The sequence below is a fragment of the Gopherus flavomarginatus genome, chromosome 7 (genome assembly GCF_025201925.1).
Source record: "Gopherus flavomarginatus isolate rGopFla2 chromosome 7, rGopFla2.mat.asm, whole genome shotgun sequence".
Classification (NCBI taxonomy): Eukaryota; Metazoa; Chordata; order Testudines; family Testudinidae; genus Gopherus; species Gopherus flavomarginatus.
This window is the reverse complement of record NC_066623.1, coordinates 96,840,341-96,858,741: the sequence shown is the minus strand read 5'-3', so window position 1 is coordinate 96,858,741 and position 18,401 is coordinate 96,840,341. Positions and strand designations below refer to the sequence as shown.

General features: G+C 40.7%; 1 protein-coding gene across 1 annotated transcript in view; it reads left to right on the top strand.

The window, feature by feature from the left end:
• Positions 1–1,337: 1,337 nt before the first annotated feature.
• The window catches only part of IL12RB2 (interleukin 12 receptor subunit beta 2), a 28,030-nt gene continuing 10,966 nt past the window's right edge, over positions 1,338–18,401 (top strand). Inside the window, exons 1-9 of the mRNA XM_050963539.1 lie at positions 1,338–1,413; positions 3,140–3,355; positions 4,366–4,480; positions 4,988–5,163; positions 5,449–5,591; positions 7,626–7,770; positions 12,179–12,258; positions 16,447–16,666; positions 17,794–17,982. Coding sequence (XP_050819496.1) covers positions 1,356–1,413; positions 3,140–3,355; positions 4,366–4,480; positions 4,988–5,163; positions 5,449–5,591; positions 7,626–7,770; positions 12,179–12,258; positions 16,447–16,666; positions 17,794–17,982 — 1,342 coding nt within the window. The 5' untranslated portion in view covers positions 1,338–1,355. The remainder of the gene's footprint in view (positions 1,414–3,139; positions 3,356–4,365; positions 4,481–4,987; positions 5,164–5,448; positions 5,592–7,625; positions 7,771–12,178; positions 12,259–16,446; positions 16,667–17,793; positions 17,983–18,401) is intronic.

The window sequence follows — 18,401 nt, the reverse complement described above, 5'->3', positions numbered from 1 at the left end:
AGTCTCAGGTTTCATTTAAAAAAAAATTGTTAATGGCCTTTATGTAGGGTTGCCAACCCTTCAGGATTGGCTTGTTGTCTCCAGGAATTCAAGATTAATCTTTAATTAAAGATTATGTCGTGATGAAATCTCCAGGAATACATCCAACCAATATTGGCAACCCTAAATGCTCAAAAGCCAGAAGGCAAATAAGAACCACTCCACTTCTATGTTTTAAAAAAAAAACCATGATTGTGTAGGACGTGATCCATGATTTTCTTGGAGTCAACAAGACTGATTCCTAGGAGAATATAGAGCCTTTGACATATAACCTCTCTTTAGAATTTTGCATGGTTGAACTAATTTCCTCGTGCTGGAATAACACTTCCCATAGTGGCCTTCTCAGTAGCTAGGCTGGACTATGCCCTAAACCCTAGAGGAGTTTGGAGTTATTTAACAGGGAAGCTTTCACTGCCTCTGCTACCTGTTCTGTGTATAGAAGACACAGCATCACTCACTTTAGGGCAGTGTCTTGGGTCACCCAAGAAAAGTCAGAACACAGACTTTGAAGAGTGGCAGCAGGCAATGTGCCCCTCCCAGTCTCTCTCCCCCCACTGGCTTTCTAGCTAGTGGATCATCCAGTTCACAAGGCCACTTACTGTTCTCTTCTCACCATTCACCTGTCCTGTCTGCTAATTCCTTCTCCCCTGGGCTCCTACAGAGCAAAATTGCAGAGTTAAATTCTGTAGCACACAAGGGTTGCAGAGTGCCACTACCTGGCAGGCTGTCTTCCTTGTAGCTGTGCAAAGACTAAAATATGGCAGAATTCCAGGGAGCTGGGGAATGTCACCCTTAAGTACTGGATGACTAATCCTGCTTAGATATACAAAGTAGTGGAAGAAAGGGGAAGCAAGTAAGATGTGAACAGAGATCCTTATGCCTGCTTTGCACAGGGGCTAGTCACAGTCTGTCCTTGTGGTTCCTAACCATAAACACTACAATGGCTAGCACTTGCTAGTGGTGCTAACCTCCTCATAGCCTTTTTAGACTGTTGGGCTGGTAAAGAGGGACTATTGGCGGGGGGGGGGGGAGCATATGCTATATCCTTTTAAAGTGCATGGAAGGAGACACACTTAGTCCATATGTTCCCATGGATACAGTGCCTGCTAGAAGCAGTCAATAAACTCTCTAGCCAATGCCTCCAGTAAGCCACAATTTATCCGTGTGTGTGAAAGGATTATTTTTTTAATTAAATATTGCAACAAGCATCTTTGCTGTCCTAAGTTGCAGATGTTGTAACATAAGGAGTATTTTAATATATTGTTTTTTATTTTTAAAAACAGGGAAAAGGCATTCATTTCACTTTAGAGAACAAAATGTTTTCCACATGGCTTGTGCACGTGGCAATTTGGTGTTTGGTACAAGCAGTAACAGGTAAGTGTTTGATTTCTTAATAGAAACTTTGCTTAGAAAAATCTTGAACAGTTTAATTTGTTTCTTCTTCCATCTTTGAGTGCTTTGCTGGAAAATGCCTTCCTTATATTTAAGTTCCAGAGGGTCACGCAACTGTAACTTCGATGCCTGCCTGGATTATTTTCTTATTAAAAAATTCATTTTCAGTTAATTGGATAACGCTGTTAAGAATAGTGGATGTGATTCGCTGCTGCCTTGCGCCTTGTCACAGAGGATGTGTGACACTAACTATTCTGATTTGGCAGCATTTTACACCCATGGTGCACAACTGTAAAGAACGCTACAAAGTGCAAGGCATTGGAGGATCAGGCTGGTCTTCATTGAATACAACTTTCAGAACCAAATGGTGCACAAGAGAAGAGCCAATATATGCAGCCATTGGCAACTCACTTTCATTTGTTTATACTTCATATAACTAAAGTTTCACTTCTGTATGATGTGTGAATTCAAGGCTACTACAGGAAATAACTGCTAGTAATTTATTTAAAGTTAGAGGTTTGCTGTTGATTACCTGAGAGGCACATCTTGCATACAATCCATTTCCAAATAGACGGAGTTGACTAGCTTAACAAATAAATAGAAATGCTGCTCCATCATTTTCCAGGTCCACTGAGCAACATCAAACGTGTATGCACATCTCTGTTTGAATTGGGTTTACACCTGCCTATCCTTGCATCTACACAGGAACTATCTCCCATGGAATTCATAGGGAGTTTTACCATTCATCTCAATAGGCACATGATTGCTGCTATTTCACCAATATGCATAGTGTTTTTTGTTTGAAAATAAAGTTCTGCTTTCTGGTGGCTCCTTGGATTGTACTTTTTTCAGTAAGAAAGTAGGTTGGCTTTCATTCATGATGTCCCTTAAATCAATGAAAATTTAGTGCCAAGCACAAATCATAATCCAGAGTTCTAACTGGAATATGATAGAGGATTATACTGCTCGAGGGTTCTCCTTTGCTTTGTAAAATACCCTATACTTAAGGCCCTTCATTTTCAGTTTATAACTGATTTTTTTTCCGCAAATTCCCAAGTTTTAGGAAAGCTATTACTTGGGTTTGTTTGTTTTTTAAAAACAAACAAAAACAAAAAACCCCAAACATTTACACAAATTTTAGACCACTCAACGTGAAAATACTGATTATGTTAAGAAAATCCAATCCATTACATTAAGTAGATGTGTTTGTGTTAATAAATTAATCTAAGTATAAATGTGATGCTGTCTGTTAAAGTAAGGCAATGTAGTGAAGGATGTGCATGCATACAAATGTGCCTCAATGCCAAGTCCTCAAAAAGAAAAGTGACAGAATTCCCTGGACCCAGAATTCCCAGCTCCCCACTGTGGAAAGAGATGGCAGCTCAGTAATCTGTTGTTTTTTTCTGTCCTCCTGTCCCCCAATATTAACCCTGATATTTACCCAAAAAAACTGAAGTTTATTTTTTGCACCGATTTTCACCCCTTTTATAAATTTTTGCAATAAATACTGATACATTTCTAGGAAATTTCAAACAAAAGGCTTTGCACATTCTAAAAAGAGATCATGTGAGTATAAATACCCATGCATCTGACGAAGTGGGTATTCACTCGCAAAAGCTTATGCTCCAATACCTTTGTTAGTCTATAAGGTGCCACAGGACTCTTTGTTGCTATATATACCCTGTTTGTTTTTCCCATTGTATTGTAGAAAATTGCAGAAGAGGAGACATGATTGCTAGCACAGATTCGATAGTCCTTCCTGGATCAAACATTACCCTCTCGTGCCGGCTGAAACAAGGTGAACAATGCAAGGAGCTAATTTTCAATAATTCTGAAATGGTCCTTGCATATGGAAGATACACATTTAGTTGCAAATGTAAATCGAATGGAAAAATCATCTGTGGAATTGACATCTATGTTGGAAGTAAGGAGAAGCCATTTCCTATTTCTTATTCTAACACTTTCTTCCTAGGGTATCAGATGTGATGTACCTCTGAGAAGCACATCACAAAGTGGTAGTGGAATAGCTACTTTAGTGAGTCCATTGGGTGATGGATAGGTTATTTATTTGCTCTGGGCCAGATTGTGCCTCAGGGGTCCTCCATACACTGATCTCCCTCAATGCGTGTGTGGGCATTCACCACTGTAGTATCATATGCTTTACTTTGGGAAGGGGTTGGACACATGCATCACCAGCCCACTGTAAACACATTGGCCCTTCCCCCTTTGTAAAATACTACATGAAGCTTTATTAACATTTGTGTCTCCCTACCCTCCTCAGTGGAATGCCCCTTTTAGTGTGAAGGGGACAGAAGATTCCAAGGCAGTGGTAGATGGAAAAATCCCCAACAGATTGCTCCATTGGAGGGTGCAGGGTTCCCCAAAATGCAGACGTAGGGTCTTGGCATAGATGGATCTAGCCTCCAGTGGATCCCCAAGATTTGTGATTCAGGGCACAAACTCCCAGTAGTTCCCCTATGAATCCTAGTGTGAATAAGAAACTGTGCAGTGGAATCCCACAGAGTTTCCAGTAGCCTATGGGAGCTAAAACTCTCTTGTGTCTCATGGGGAAAGAAAGCTTTTTAAGAACAGTCATCAGTTGCTGTAGGCAGGCTTTTGGGCCCCAATCCTATCCAGGCTGTGCATGTTGAGGCTCCTGTATCTATGTAGAATCCGATTGTCTTCACTGGGGCTTCACGCAGTGGTCAGCCCATGAAAACAGCTTGCCAAAAGTGGAGCTTTAATTTGTTCTTCTAAGTAAGTAAAAAGCCAGTCTCCCATAAAAGAGCTAGGTTAAAAGACAGCCTGAACCCTGAACTCTTTGTTTTTAAAAACAAAAGCAACAAAACAAAACTCAAGACTGTGTAGAAGAGGGTTTCTTAATACCTCTGTTACCAGTGTTTACCTCAAATATTGATAAGAGTGTCTGTTCAGATCCTCCAGACCAGCCAGGAAATGTATCCTGCATTCAGTATGGAAGAGATGGGAACCTTACTTGCACTTGGGATAAAGGAAGACTCACTCACATAGACACTACCTATGTGATACAGTAAGTAACTGATGGACAAGGTTCTTTTTGGCCTACAATTGAATAATAGCTTGAAAACTTACTATTTCTGGCAGGCCTATTTCTTTTTATTAAGGCCCCAAAAAAGTCAGTTGGCTTACGTTTAAACTATTTGGGGAAAAGCACAATGGAGACAGTATAGACTCACTTTCATGAACCTGAGTCATAGTTGCATAAGAATACTATTCAGCTCACATTTTCCCCCACAGATGCTGCACTACATTTCCTCAGCACCTTCTGGGCTAGGCAGGCTGCAAGGACTACACCCCATTTCTAGACGTGCTTCCCCCTTGAATCTGGATGGTTAATACTGGAATTGGTATTAAACAGCTGCTTAAGCTTGCCCCTTCCTAGGGAACATTCTCAAACTGTCCAGCATCCTAATATACGTCCAGGGCAGGTTTTTCTCTGCTCAGTTACACCATCTGAGGATTTGGCCCACAGAGTGTGTGTTGAAGATTTTAATCACAGGTTTCTCTTTTGTTCTAGGCTAACAAATGAGACAGAATGCTTACATTTTGCAGAAGAAAGTATGAATCCTAAATATGGGTCACTGAATCTGACCAAGCTGAATTTTGAATCCAATTATACAGCTGTAGTTGCTGCCTCGAATAGACTAGGAAATGCTTCTTCCCTACCCTTTACATTCATGTTGATAGACAAAGGTAAGTGTTACTTGTCTCTGAAATGAGCAGATCTAGGGAGCTGGTTAGAAGAGATTGAATATACCAATATATGCCTTAGTGAATAAATTTCAAATTTCAAGTTTCAAAGACACCCAGAGCTTTGGATGGGGGTTCTTATTGTAAAGTAACATTAATATAAATTAATAAGGAAGTGACCCAGTGTAAATTTACCTGAAATTTATATTCCATCATATCTTACACAATGATTTCTAATCACATTGCATATCTAACTGGTTTTTTTTTTTTTTTGGTCTTTGCTATTAGTGAAACCTCATTCTCCAACAGATATTTTAGTGAAATTTGACAACGTTTCTGCAACAAATTGCACTGTCTTGTGGCAGGATCAACAACAGACACAAAGCTTTAGACTAAGATACCGACCGGTTAACAGTCATTCCTGGAATATGGTAATAATTCTTTCAAGAAAAAAAAAAGGAAGTTGCTGGTCACTGATGTTTGGTTTTGTTTAATTATTTTTACCAAGTTTTTTCCTTCAAATCTGCATCTCTTCTTGTTGGCACCAAATTTAGGATAATGCAATAATTCATATAGGAAATTAACTTTAAACATCCATCATAAACACCATCTTTGGTCTGAAGTTCAGGGCCGCCCAGAGGATTCTGGGGGCCTGGGGCCATCGGCAGCAGGCGGCTCGGGTGGACCTCCCGCAGGTGTGCCTGCGGAGGGTCCGCTGGTCTGCGGCTCCGGTGGAGCATCCGCAGGCACGCCTGCGGGAGGTCCACCGGAGCCATGGGACCGGTAAGCGGTAGGGGGCCCCCCACGCGGCAAAATGTCTAGAGCCGGCCCTGTTCAGCGGCGGGGTGCCCTTCCGTTCTGGGACCCGCCGCTGAAGTAGCCCGAAGACCCGTGGTGGGGGCCCTCCGCTGGCGAATTACCGCCGAAGCGGGACCCGCCGCCGAAGTGCAGCCCACTCTTCGGCGGTAATTCAGCGGCGGGGGTCCCCGCCGCGGGTCTCCGGGGCACTTTGGCGGCGGGTCCCTGAACGGAAAGGCCCCCCGCCGCCGAATTACCACTGAAGACCGGGTTGCACTTCGGCGGCAGGTCCCGCTTCGGCGGTAATGCGATGGCGGGGGGTCCTTCCCCGTGGAGCAGAAGGACTCCCCCGCCAGCGAAGATCGGGAGTGGAAGAAGCTCCAGGGCCCGGCCCTGCAAGAGTTTTCTGGGGCCCCCGAGCGAGTGAAGGACCCCGCTCCAGGGGCCCCGAAAAAACTCTCGTGGGGGCCCCTGCGGAGCCCGGGGCTTGGGGCAAATTGCCCCTCTTGCCCCCTCCTCTGGGCGGCCCTGCTGAAGTTTTCTGCATGTGAGGCCCTAATCCTGCGAGAGCGTATTCATGTACTTAATATTATGCTTATGAATAGCCTCAGCGAAATCAAATATTCATTTGAGTTTTCAGGATCACGGCCCTCATGTCTGACATAGCCCTGTGTTCAGACATATATTAAGTAACTTGCTGCATCTCAGCAAAAGCCAGAAATTTTTTATTACACTTTCAGAGTTATAAGATATAAACATATAACTACCACACTTGTTAAGCTGAAGAAGGGCCTCATCCAGCTCCTATTGAAGTCAATAGGAGTTTTTCCCTTTTACTTTAACAGGATCCAAGTCGGACCTCAAATAAACATATTAGGGTTTTTAAAAAAGTAGAAATCATATAAAGTATTGAGAACAGAATTTGTGAACAATGGAAGAGTTGTTATCTTCAGATTATTAACTATAGAATTCTGTTGGAAAACTGGAAACCAAAATATTCATTACCCTTTTCATTTTTAAAAAGTTATTTAGGGTTGCACTGAATTCATTTGCCATTGGTTTTAAACATTGTATTATTTTTTTTTGCTACATGAGGATAGCTGATTCTGTAACTCCCAAATTGATATTTCTGTGAGTAACCCCAGAACTTGACAGTACTGCAGAAATGAGCAGTTTGCTAAAACTAGAAAATTAGTGACCCAACAGGAGTTAAGAATATGCCTTGCAGCAGTTTGAGGAAACTTTTCTTCAGGCAATGAGCTGACACCTAAACTCCCAATCAGACAGAAGAAGGGCTCCCGGAAGCCTGGCTGGTGATCACTCAAAACCAATCTCAGATTTTGGGTAACTGGGTGCTCTGAACTTATTGCGACAGCATATAGGGGTGTGTGCACATAAAACCTAATAAAAAAGGTAATTTTAGGTAAAAGCACTCTTGTTTTTATCAATTATTTATCAAACAGAGAAGCTGTCCCCATTGATTTATTCCTGACACCACATAAAAAAGACCATTAAGTTACCACTGCTTTGGGTTCTGAAAACCCTGGGTAGCAGTACAGGCTTCAGGCAGAATATAAATTGTCCATAATTCAGAGCATTACTTCATTCAATCTTTATTTCCTCTTAAGTTTAACATTACATATGCTTTACATTTAATGCCATTAAAGGTTGAAACTTTAAATTCTACAAAATATAATCTACATGATCTGAAGCCACATACAGAGTATGAATTTCAGGTTTGCTGCAAATTTCACCCCAACAGAGGAATGTGGAGTGACTGGAGCACATTTCAAATACAGACTCCAGAAGCAGGTAATAAAATATGCAGTTTGCCACGTTAATCTGTTGTCTAACATGTATTTAGAAATTGTTTGAGAAGAGTTTAATATTAATAAATGCAAAATGTGGGGCAGATTCTACCATCAGTTACAGCTGTGTAAATCCAGAAGTAGAGATAGTCAGAAATTGGAATTCCTGTTCATTGGGAAATTCCAAAATGTCAGAAAAAATAATTCATTTGGAAATGGAACAAAAATTTAATTTCTGAAGTTTCCTGCAAAACAGGAATTCCAAAAATGTTGTTTATTAAAAGCTGAAATATTATTTCATTTTGATCTTTTTGAAATGTTTCCAAGGCTCTTGGAGCCCACAGGCAGGGAGCCCAGGAGCCGGGGCTCCTAAGAATGCTGAGCTGGGAACCTGGAAGCCCTGATTCTGGGGCCATCGGCCTGACATACTGCCCTGGAGCTGGGGACCCTGGGAGCCCAGACTGCCAAAGAGCCACAGGCCTGGGAGCAGAGGTTGCCAAGGAGCTGCACCCCTGAATTCCGGGACTTTCAGGCTCTCCACTACCTATCAGCCTAATTGGTGGGCTGCTGAGAGGCCAAGCATGGTGGCAGGAAATCCAGGCAGGCTTCCTTTAGAAACCTGCCTGGTTTCTGTTGTCAGTTTCAACTAACTTGACATGTTTCTTTGGAACATTTTGATTGAAACAAATTGGCATTTTCTGATGGAAAAACGTTCTGTTGGAAAATTTCTCAACAGCTCTATCCAGAAGTCAGTGGAGTCACTTCTGACTTACACTGTTGTAACAGAACAGAATCTGGCCATGTGTTCTGACAGCCAAACACACAATAAAGTATGAGGTGAACAGTAGATGTTGTCACTATTCCATATTGTAGGAATAGGTGACAGTTTCCAGGAACACATAGTAAGACCATAAAGAGAATTAGTATTAATCAATTTGTGCCAGCTCTAATATAAGATGTGTGATGCTCACTATTGGGTCATATGTTTGCTAGCTTGACTTCAAAACTACACCCTACGAAATCACATAGTACAGACTTTTCAGTTCTTCTTAAAGAAGAAAACTTCTCAGAAGTTTGTCTGTTGAAGTTGTGTTAGTTTGGCACCAGCTCCTTTGATCTTACACATACCTTTGATATATTTTTAAGTTATTATAAAACCTACAGGATCTTACTATGACTCATGCAATTTACCACCATTGACAGCATCAGTTTCTGTATGAAGCATTGACTGATGCAAGAGAGGTGTGAACTTTTTCTCCCTCCTAACAATTTCCTTCTTGTAACCCTTTGTACGCACATTGGGTTGCTATAGTATTTCAGTTAAATGTTAGGATTTCAGTTAGGGCGGGGAGGAGCATTTAATCTTTTTCCCAGCTAAACGTGAAATAAGAATCTCAAACTAATCAACAAGTATGCTCTAGCCTCACTCCAACTGATCTCAATAGGAGTCATTAGTGAGAAGTCATAGAGACAAAATGGCTACATTGCTACCTAAAATAACTAATGTGCAGAATTCAAAGCTCTGCTTTTAATATAAGAATGATTTTTTAAAAAAACTACTTGAAAATAAGTCTCTATAAGGTCTGGTTCTGCATTGGGACATGTTACATTTAAGCACCATTCTGGAATTTCTGTTCATTCAAGAACCTTGTATAGGATATATGTGCAAATAGCCTTGAAGGAGGAATATTTGAGTTTGATAAATTCATTTTTGATTCTTTGGAAAAAAAAACCCTCTATCTCACCATCTAATAGTGCTTAGTATTGGGAGAACTAAATCCTACTTTTTTCCCCCTCCTTTAGCTAAGATTAATAAGGTTGTGGGAGATTTACAGGTGATATGGGGCAAGAGTTATTAGCATTGCTTATATTAAGGATTTATCTACTCCTTGCATGCAGTCCCAATCACATTTCAGTCAGATTTGCCCACGAGCTCCTTGCTTTTGTTTTAGGGTTATTAGTAACTATTTGTTCTTATTTGAGTTGTGGTGTTTTTCTTTCTTCAAAACTGATTTCACTAGTGTATGCTGAACCAATCTATAATATCTTTTGTTTTAACAGTTTTCTTCTTGTCTTGCTACTTCTTTCTGATTTTGAACTACTTGAGCACATAGGCCGAAAGTTGGTGGGCATTCTCCACACTCAGTTTGCTCGATTTTTTTCTACTGTGGGTTTATTAAAAACTTTAGCCAAAGCTAATCAGATATCTTATTTCTGCTAAATCTTAAAAGGTCTTTCATGAACATTTTTCTTCTTTGGGCTAACTGCAACTTTTGACACCACTAATGATAGAATCATAGAATATCAGGGTTGGAAGGGACCTCAGGAGATCATCTAGTCCAACCCCCTGCTCAAAGCAGAACCAATCCCCAACTAAATCATCCCAGCCAGGGCTTTGTCAAGCCTCACCTTAAAAAACCTCTAAGGAAGGAGATTCCACCACCTCCCTAGGTAACCCATTCAGTGCTTCACCACCCTCCTAGTGAAAAAGTTTTTCCTAATATCCAATCTAAACCTCCCCCACTGCAACTTAAGACCATTACTCCTTGTTCTGTCATCTGCTACCACTGAGAACAGTCTAGATCCATCCTCTTTGGAACCACCTTTCAGGTAGTTGAAAGCAGCTATCAAATCCCCCCTCATTCTTCTCTTCTACAGACTAAACAATCCAAGTTCCCTCAGCCTCTCCCCATAAGTCATGTGCTCCAGCCCCCTAATCATTTTTGTTGCCCTCCGCTGGACTCTTTCCAATTTTTTCCACATCCTTCTTGTAGTGTGTGGCCCAAAACTGGACACAGTACTCCAGATAAGACCTCACCAATGTCAAATAGAGGCGAACGATCACATCCCTCTGCACACTGTTAATTCATATCCAGCTTCTCATTCACTGTAACCCTAGGTCCTTTTCTGCAGAACTGCTGCCTAGCCATTCGGTCACTAGTCTGTAGCAGTGCATGGGATCCTAAGTGCAGGACTCTGCAGTAGTCCTTGTTGAACCTCATTAGATTTCTTTTGGCCCAATCCTCTAATTTGTCTAGGTCCCTCTATCCTATGCCTGCTTATTCATTATGAACAAGTATTATTTTCAGTAACATAATAAGAAACGGTATATTCCCATTGAGCTTAGATCTAGTGCTCTTTCTACCAAGAAAATAAGTCACAAATAGATATAAATCGTACCAGAAAAACCCTACCAGAATCCCTAACCAGATCAGCCATATGGTCACCGGTTCATTCACCCGCACGTCCACCAATGTAATATACGCCATCATATGCCAGCAATGCCCCTCTGCTATGTACATCAGCCAAACTGGACAGTCTCTATGGAAAAGGATAAATGGACACAAATCAGATATTAGGAATGGCAATATACAAAAACCTGTAGGAGAAAACTTCAACCTCCGTGGCCACACTATAGCAGATCTTAAAATGGCCATCCTGCAGCAAAAAAACTTCAGGACCAGACTTCAAAGAGAAACTGCTGAGCTTCAGTTCATCTGCAAATTTGACACCATCAGCTCAGGATTAAACAAAGACTGTGAATGGCTTGCCAACTACAAAACCAGTTTCTCCTCCATTGGTTTTCATACCTCAACTGCTAGAACAGGGCCTCATCCTCCCTGATTGAACTAACCTCATTATCTCTAGCTTGCTTGCATATATATACCTGCCCCTGGAAATTTCCACTACATGCATCCAATGAAGTGGGTATTCACCCACGAAAGCTCATGCTCCAAAATGTCTGTTAGTCTATAAGGTGCCACAGGATTCTTTGCTGCTTTTACAGATCCAGACTTAACACGGCTACCCCTCTGATACCTACCAGAATGTTATCTATGGAGCTGTTAATCTGCCTTGAGTAGCCACAGAAAAGTTTGTTTTATTCTTACTGGCTCAACATCTGCAAACAGACAAACAAAAAAAACCTGTCCAGTGCTTGAGTGCTGTGGCATAACCACGAGGTTAATTGTTTTAGTGCTGAAATGGTTTAACTCTCTCCAAGTTTTATGCAACTATTAGCAGCTGATCTTGTTAGCATGCTATTATACCTTGAACGATGGCAGGATGTAGCCTTGAGAATGTATCTGAGTTTTATGGTTTGGATGGATGCCCTAGAATCTTGTTTTCTTTGTACTTAATCACACCACTAACATAACCTACCTGTCTTAGTACTTATATTGTCGTTCATCTATAAACATTTCTGAAGTGCCTCTCACTGTAGCCTCTAAGTACTATACATGAATGAAAAATTCAGAAGGGTCCCTTCAAGGATTCTAGGCTGCATGGTTTTGTGCCATTTAAGACATTTCTATTTCAGTTTAGTTCTGTTTTCCCTCATACCTTTCAACATTTTGCAGATTTGTATCAAAGTGCAGTCATAAACTCGACACATTTTTTTCTCCCTCAACCAGTGCCAAGTGGGTTGTTAGATGTCTGGTACATAATGCAGGATATGGACTCCCAAACACAGAATATCACTCTTTTTTGGAAGGTAAGATTTTACTGATCTAAGTGAATTTAAAAGTATATAGTCAAGTTTGAAGCAGAGACTGTGTTTTACTGTGTTTGAAGAGAAAGGGCTTAGAGCAAAGAAAAACACAGCTCCCCTTCTCCTGCTAACAGCAGAAAGACAGCAACCTCCTTGCCTCCCTTTCTTAAGGGAACAGACCAAGGAGGAGAGGAAATTCAGCTACTTGTGAGTTTTCTCCTCCTCTTTGATCGGTGCAGCAAAGACTCACCAGGTAGGGGAATGTGAAGAGGGAGCCAGTTCCTGGCTGAAGAGTTTTTGGGGTCCCAACATTTCCTGCCAGTGGCTAGAGTAGGAGTAGCAATACCTGATCTGGGGATTGAAAGGGTTCCAGCTATGGTTTCCCACCCCTTTCCTTTAAAAAAGGATGCTCTCCATCACTACTTTCCCCTTCTTTCCAGGGAATCATAGAATATCAGAGTTGGAAGGGACCTCAGGAGGTCATCTAGTCCAACCCCCTGCTCAAAGCAGGACCAATTCCAACTAAATCATCCCAGCCATGGCTTAGTAGAGACAATATCCATGTTCTCATCCCCCTTCCCAACATTTCAACTCTCATCCCTGCTGCAGGGAAGACATATTTTGAAATACCTTTTGTGGTGTTATTTATAATATCTTAGTCTGAGGATCTTCTAAAATGCGGGAAGTTTCATGGGGCATTTCAAAAATTTAAGATCAGAATGGCCACACTGGGTCAGACCAATGGTCCAGTCTAGCCCAGTATGCTGTCTTCTGACAGTGGCCAATGCCATGTGCTTCAGAGGGAATGAATAGAACAGGCAATTGTCAAACAATCCATTCTGTCATCCACTCCCAGTTTCTGGCATCAGAGGCTAGGGACACTCAGAGTGTGAGGTTGCAGCCCTGATCATTTTGGCTTATAGCTATTGTTGGACCTGTCCTCCATGAGTTTATCTAGTTCTTTTTTTAATCCCATTATAGTTTTGGCCTTCACAGCTTACCCTAGCAACAAGTTCCACAGGTTGACTTTGGGTTGTGTGAAGACATACTTCCTTCTGTTTGTTTTAAACCTGCTGCCTATTAATTTCATTGGGTGACTCCCAGGTTCTTGTGTTATATGACGAAGTAACACTTCCTTTGTATCTGGTAAATTATTGACACGACAGCTGCTACTTTTAGTCAGAACAAATATGCTTCTGCTAATTAAAAGCAATATATTCAGATCTTCTCCAACATGAAGTGCCACTGCTGACTAGCTAATTTCTGATAAGGAGTTACAGCTGACCAGTCTCAATAAGCTTTCAAATAAGGCCTAAGGTGTTACTGTACTTCCTCCAGGCTCTAGAATAGAGGTAGGAAGGAAGTGAAAATGTGTTATTAAAGGACAGGTGTTGATATGAGTATCATTTTCTAGCGAAGAGGACTATTACTATAAATAGCTATCTGGTTCAGAAAAATGTTACCTCACCTTGAAATGGATATTGGAAGGAACAGTGGCTGAGTTACTTAATATAAGTAGCTTGAGGGTCTGAAGCCAGATGTGGAAGATGTGAAAAGCACTGAACAAGCAGATAGTTTTTTGTCATTCAGATTAGTGACAGACCACGGTAGTGACGATTGGTAGCCACAGCAGCTGTTCTTGAAGTCGTTCCGATTTCCTGAGTTTGTTTTCCAATTCTTTATTCTCATAAGGAATATACGCACATGAGAAGTGGTAGATCAGACTATACTCCTTCCTGGAAAGGAAGAAAGATGTGCTGGTATATTTTTTCCAGGAAATGACAGCTCTCCCAGCTGCCATCAGAGGAGATTCTGAATTAGGCCCTGATTCAAAGCTCATTGGCTTGTATGGTAAGACTCCATGGAGGACAGTGGGCTTGAAATCGAGCCTTTAACGGACAAGCTATAGCCCATATGTAGTGTGTTCATAATATAAAAACTTAACGACAGGGAGATTGTATACGAGATGACACAAGAATCTATTTTCTTTCATTATATTAGGCAGACAGACAGAACTAGGAATTACTACTTCTATTGTTCTAATCAGTGCTTCCAGAACCATCACAGATGGTGTTCATTAGTAATTTTCCACAGCAGAGGGAGCACAGGTAGAATATCTTTTTACAGGTCTTACATGAGCAATGATTTTTCTTCTTTATATTTCTCAGTGACAAGATTTCTATCTCCTTCTCTCCTTGTCCCTGGATAGCAGCATCTAATGAATCATTTCTCACAAAAAAATATCCTTTCAGCACTGAAATATAGCTAAGGTAGCAGCTAATGGCACAACTTTGCAATGGGGATTCTCAAAGAAGGAGGAGTTAGGTGACCAATTCCCAGTGAACTGATTTGATTGAATGGGATTTAGGTGCCTAACTACCTTAAACTCCTTTGTAAACCCTAGCTATAAGCATTACTTTAATTACGTGTAGCTACCTGGTAGAAGATGCATTTGAGCAGAAGCAAAAACAGTGGGTTTTTTTAGATGCACTGTCTAGCAAATGATTGCATTTTTTTGTGGTTTTTTAATGGAGTCAACCAGCATTGCTGATCTCAGGTTTGTTAGCTTACGGAGACAGCTCTGGGAAACAAAGTGTGTTAGCCTCCACGGAACCACCACACAGGACATAAGCCATTGTCTTACCAGAGGTCCCACAAATAACCAGCTTTACATCCCTCTCCTCTGCAGAGAGGGAAAGCTGGATTAAAATTTTATAAATGTATTTCCCTTAAGGAAAAAAGTTATTTAACAGAACGATAACCTTTCTGTATCATTTGAAACCAAGCTATAAAATCCTGGAGCAGGGATACAAGACCTATAGCAGTCTGTACAGTCTTATTGAGTTCCCTAGGACTTTGCTTTATAAAGGTATAATTGCACCTCACATAGTTCATTTATGAGCTAAAAGTTTTGCAAAGAAATCATAGACGAGTAGAGAGACTGCTCTGCAATTACTATATAATTAAGGTTCTCTGCCATAGAATTAGTATGTATCTTGGCATAGATTTTAAGGCCAGAATGAACCATTAGATGATCATTTAGCCTGACCTCCTGTAGAACACAAGGCACAGAACTTCAGCCAACATCTCTTTGCTATATATTTTGTTGTATAAATTCCAATGGGCTTATGAACAGTAATAAAAATGAGTGAACTAGAGAATGTTGTCAGACTGTAAATTTAAGGTAGGTCATTTTTGGTATCTAAGCTACAGACTAGTGTCCCTTTGATTGCTATAGTGTCTGCATATGAATTTAAAAAAAAAAAAAAAACAAGATGGCCTATGCCATCTAAATAGATTCTTTAAAAAAAATGGAAGATAGCAGGTTCATTACAAAAGTACCATGGAAGTCTCAGTTTTTGATAGTTATTTTTTTGCCTTTGCAAGCCTGATGCTCCTTTGGGAGGATTCTATGTCAGTGTAGCTGCAGCACTCTCCATCAGTAGATGGGGCTCCCACCATCACACTTCCCTTCAACAGTAGGGTTGTTGCATCTCATTCTGTTTGTCTCTGCTGGACGAGTTCATTGCTGTTTTTGATACTGAGTGGAAATGGCAGGATCCTCAAAGTTTCTCCAGTCTTCATAATATCTTTTCTAACATCCAATGCTGATTCTTTAATAGCTGCTGCATTTGTTTCATAATTACAGAATCATCAGAAACAGAATGTTACTGTGTAGAAGACTCTAGTACATCTTGAATATGAAAAGCCTTTATGTATATAAAAACAAAAAACTCTCCAATTATATTCTAAATGTTTTATCTGAATTCATGTCTTTTTCTAGACAGGATTTCTCATCAGTTATTACAGCCCCTTCTACTGGCATGTACTTTTATGCTAATCTTTTTTAGGTATCGTACCTTTTACCGTTGAGTTTAATTATTACTATATTGAACCTTTATACTGTATGTGCATTATGCACAGGCTATTGTAAAGGCACCAGACGCTCCTGTGAGCGACTAGCCATAGCTTTTGGTAAGATGTATAGTTTTCAGCAGCTAACAACATCTTTATCTAAGAGCAGATGTGAAAACTTTCCAAAGTCTCTTGAAGCATTTCAGTTAATTAATTTCAATTGAACAGTGCTAGAGCAAGGTGCTCTTAACAGTTTTGGCAAATTCCTGTTTTTGAATATTTGTAATCTTGCCAGGAATATAATGCGGAAAAGTAATAAGGTATATTTCTTTGTAGGTTATGAGCAAGTCAGAAGCAAGAGGAAAGATCCTGCATTACACACTGACCTTTCAAGCACTAAACCAGAAGAGTCCTAGAACGACAGATGTGAACATTACCACACAAACCCACTTCACTAGAGTCCTCCCCAAGGTGGATTATAACATAATGGTCTATGCTCATAATTCAAAAGGAAACTCGTCTCCAACATCCATCATTACTGATCTGAGTATTTTAGGTAAACACCTTTACTGCTTGAGTTACGAGAAATATCGGCTCTTGCTTTTGAACAGAGCAGAACTCTGTGTTCTGAAGTATTCAGCTTTTGTGCTACAGCAGCTTAAGCTAGGTCATTTAACGCCCTGTTACCTCTTTATACAGTTAAGATTAGTGCTTATGAGGCTTGCTGTCTAGGCTAATAATTTGTCAGAGTTTGTAATTAATGAGCAATATCATTGTCTCTAAGCACATTGTGTCCACATATCATGGTTAATATTCAGCAGCTTGACTCAGCTAGCCATGTTTCATCCTTCTCTGCAGCCTAAGCTCCTTCTTGTAGCCCAGGAGTAATGCTTATTTTTAAACTATTGATAGGATCCCTTACTGGGCCCTGTCCTAACTTTGCAGTAGGATAGTCACAGGGTTCATTGCTCCACGTGTTGCTTATTCTGCTCTGCATTACTATTTCTAGACACTCTCCCCCCAGCTGAGACAGTATGGCATAGCAGCTGCTGAGAGGGCGAGAGACAGTTGATACATGGCTGTATTGTGAAAAAAGCTGCTGAGTGGACACAGCTCAACCATGTTTGTTATACCACTGTCAGATCTGTGGCATGGTCATACTTCAGTGGTAGGCAGCAACTTACTAACCCACCTTTGTCACTAACTCCCCTCCCACAGCTTTCTCCTACAGGAGAGAGTAATATGGCCCTGTGTTTGAAAGCAAAATTTTACACTTATGTGGATCACACATGTTCCAGACTCTTGGTGGAAGCATGAGTGTTATTAGAATGGTTGGTAGGTAGAAACCATGTGAAGACCATGGATATTAAGGTGTAAAGCTAGCAATGCTCCTGTTGCTGTACGATGATGCAAGATGGCAATAAAAAAAAAAACCAGCCCAACAACAAACAAACCCCACAGTTTTAGCAGCTTAGTTGTAATCAGACTAGCACAAAGAGCTTTTCCCTCTGATGAAGGATTCTGTATACTGTTCACCACTAAGAAGAAGAAAGGGAGCAACTGCACATATCCAATCTACCAAGTCGAAATACAACAAACCATGAGTAACAGATTCAAATAAGTGATATTGTTTAAGGGAGTGTTACAGGCAACTTTTGTGTGTTTTTTTTCCTCCTTTTTAAGATTTACCTCCTCCGCAGAGCATCTCTGTTACACCAATGGGGAATAACAGCATCTTTGTCATTTGGGCGCCTCCCAGTGAATCCGCAGCGTTCAATGGATATATAGTGGAATGGGCAAAGACATGTAGCCCTGAACCCCATCTGAACTGGATAAAATTTCCAGCATCCAATTTGTCCACAATAATATCAGGTAATTGTACAGTTAAGAAGTGGATTCTCCTTCCAATTAGAAAGTTTTGTGTTAGGAACTATCTGATTCACTGTTAATTTCTACTAGACCAGCTAAACAGTTACAGTATTTAAAGCATTTAAAAAATAGTTAGTGGCTGCTATGTAATAATCTTAGTTGCGCTAGGTTAGCCTGTCAGTGACTCCTTGTATGTTTGTAACTGGTAAATGGGCTGTTCTGTACCGGTTCTCTCACATTCCATAAGTAGTAGTCCCTTCCAGATGATTTAAGAACAGTGCTACACAAAGTCTGAACACTGAAACGGATAAACAGGGGAACTTAGAATCAGTTCAAAGTATGCTGAAGGACTATCTAGGCAGTAGTACTTTGCTCATTACTGCTATAAATAGTCTTTCCAATATACTGTACCGGCACTGTAC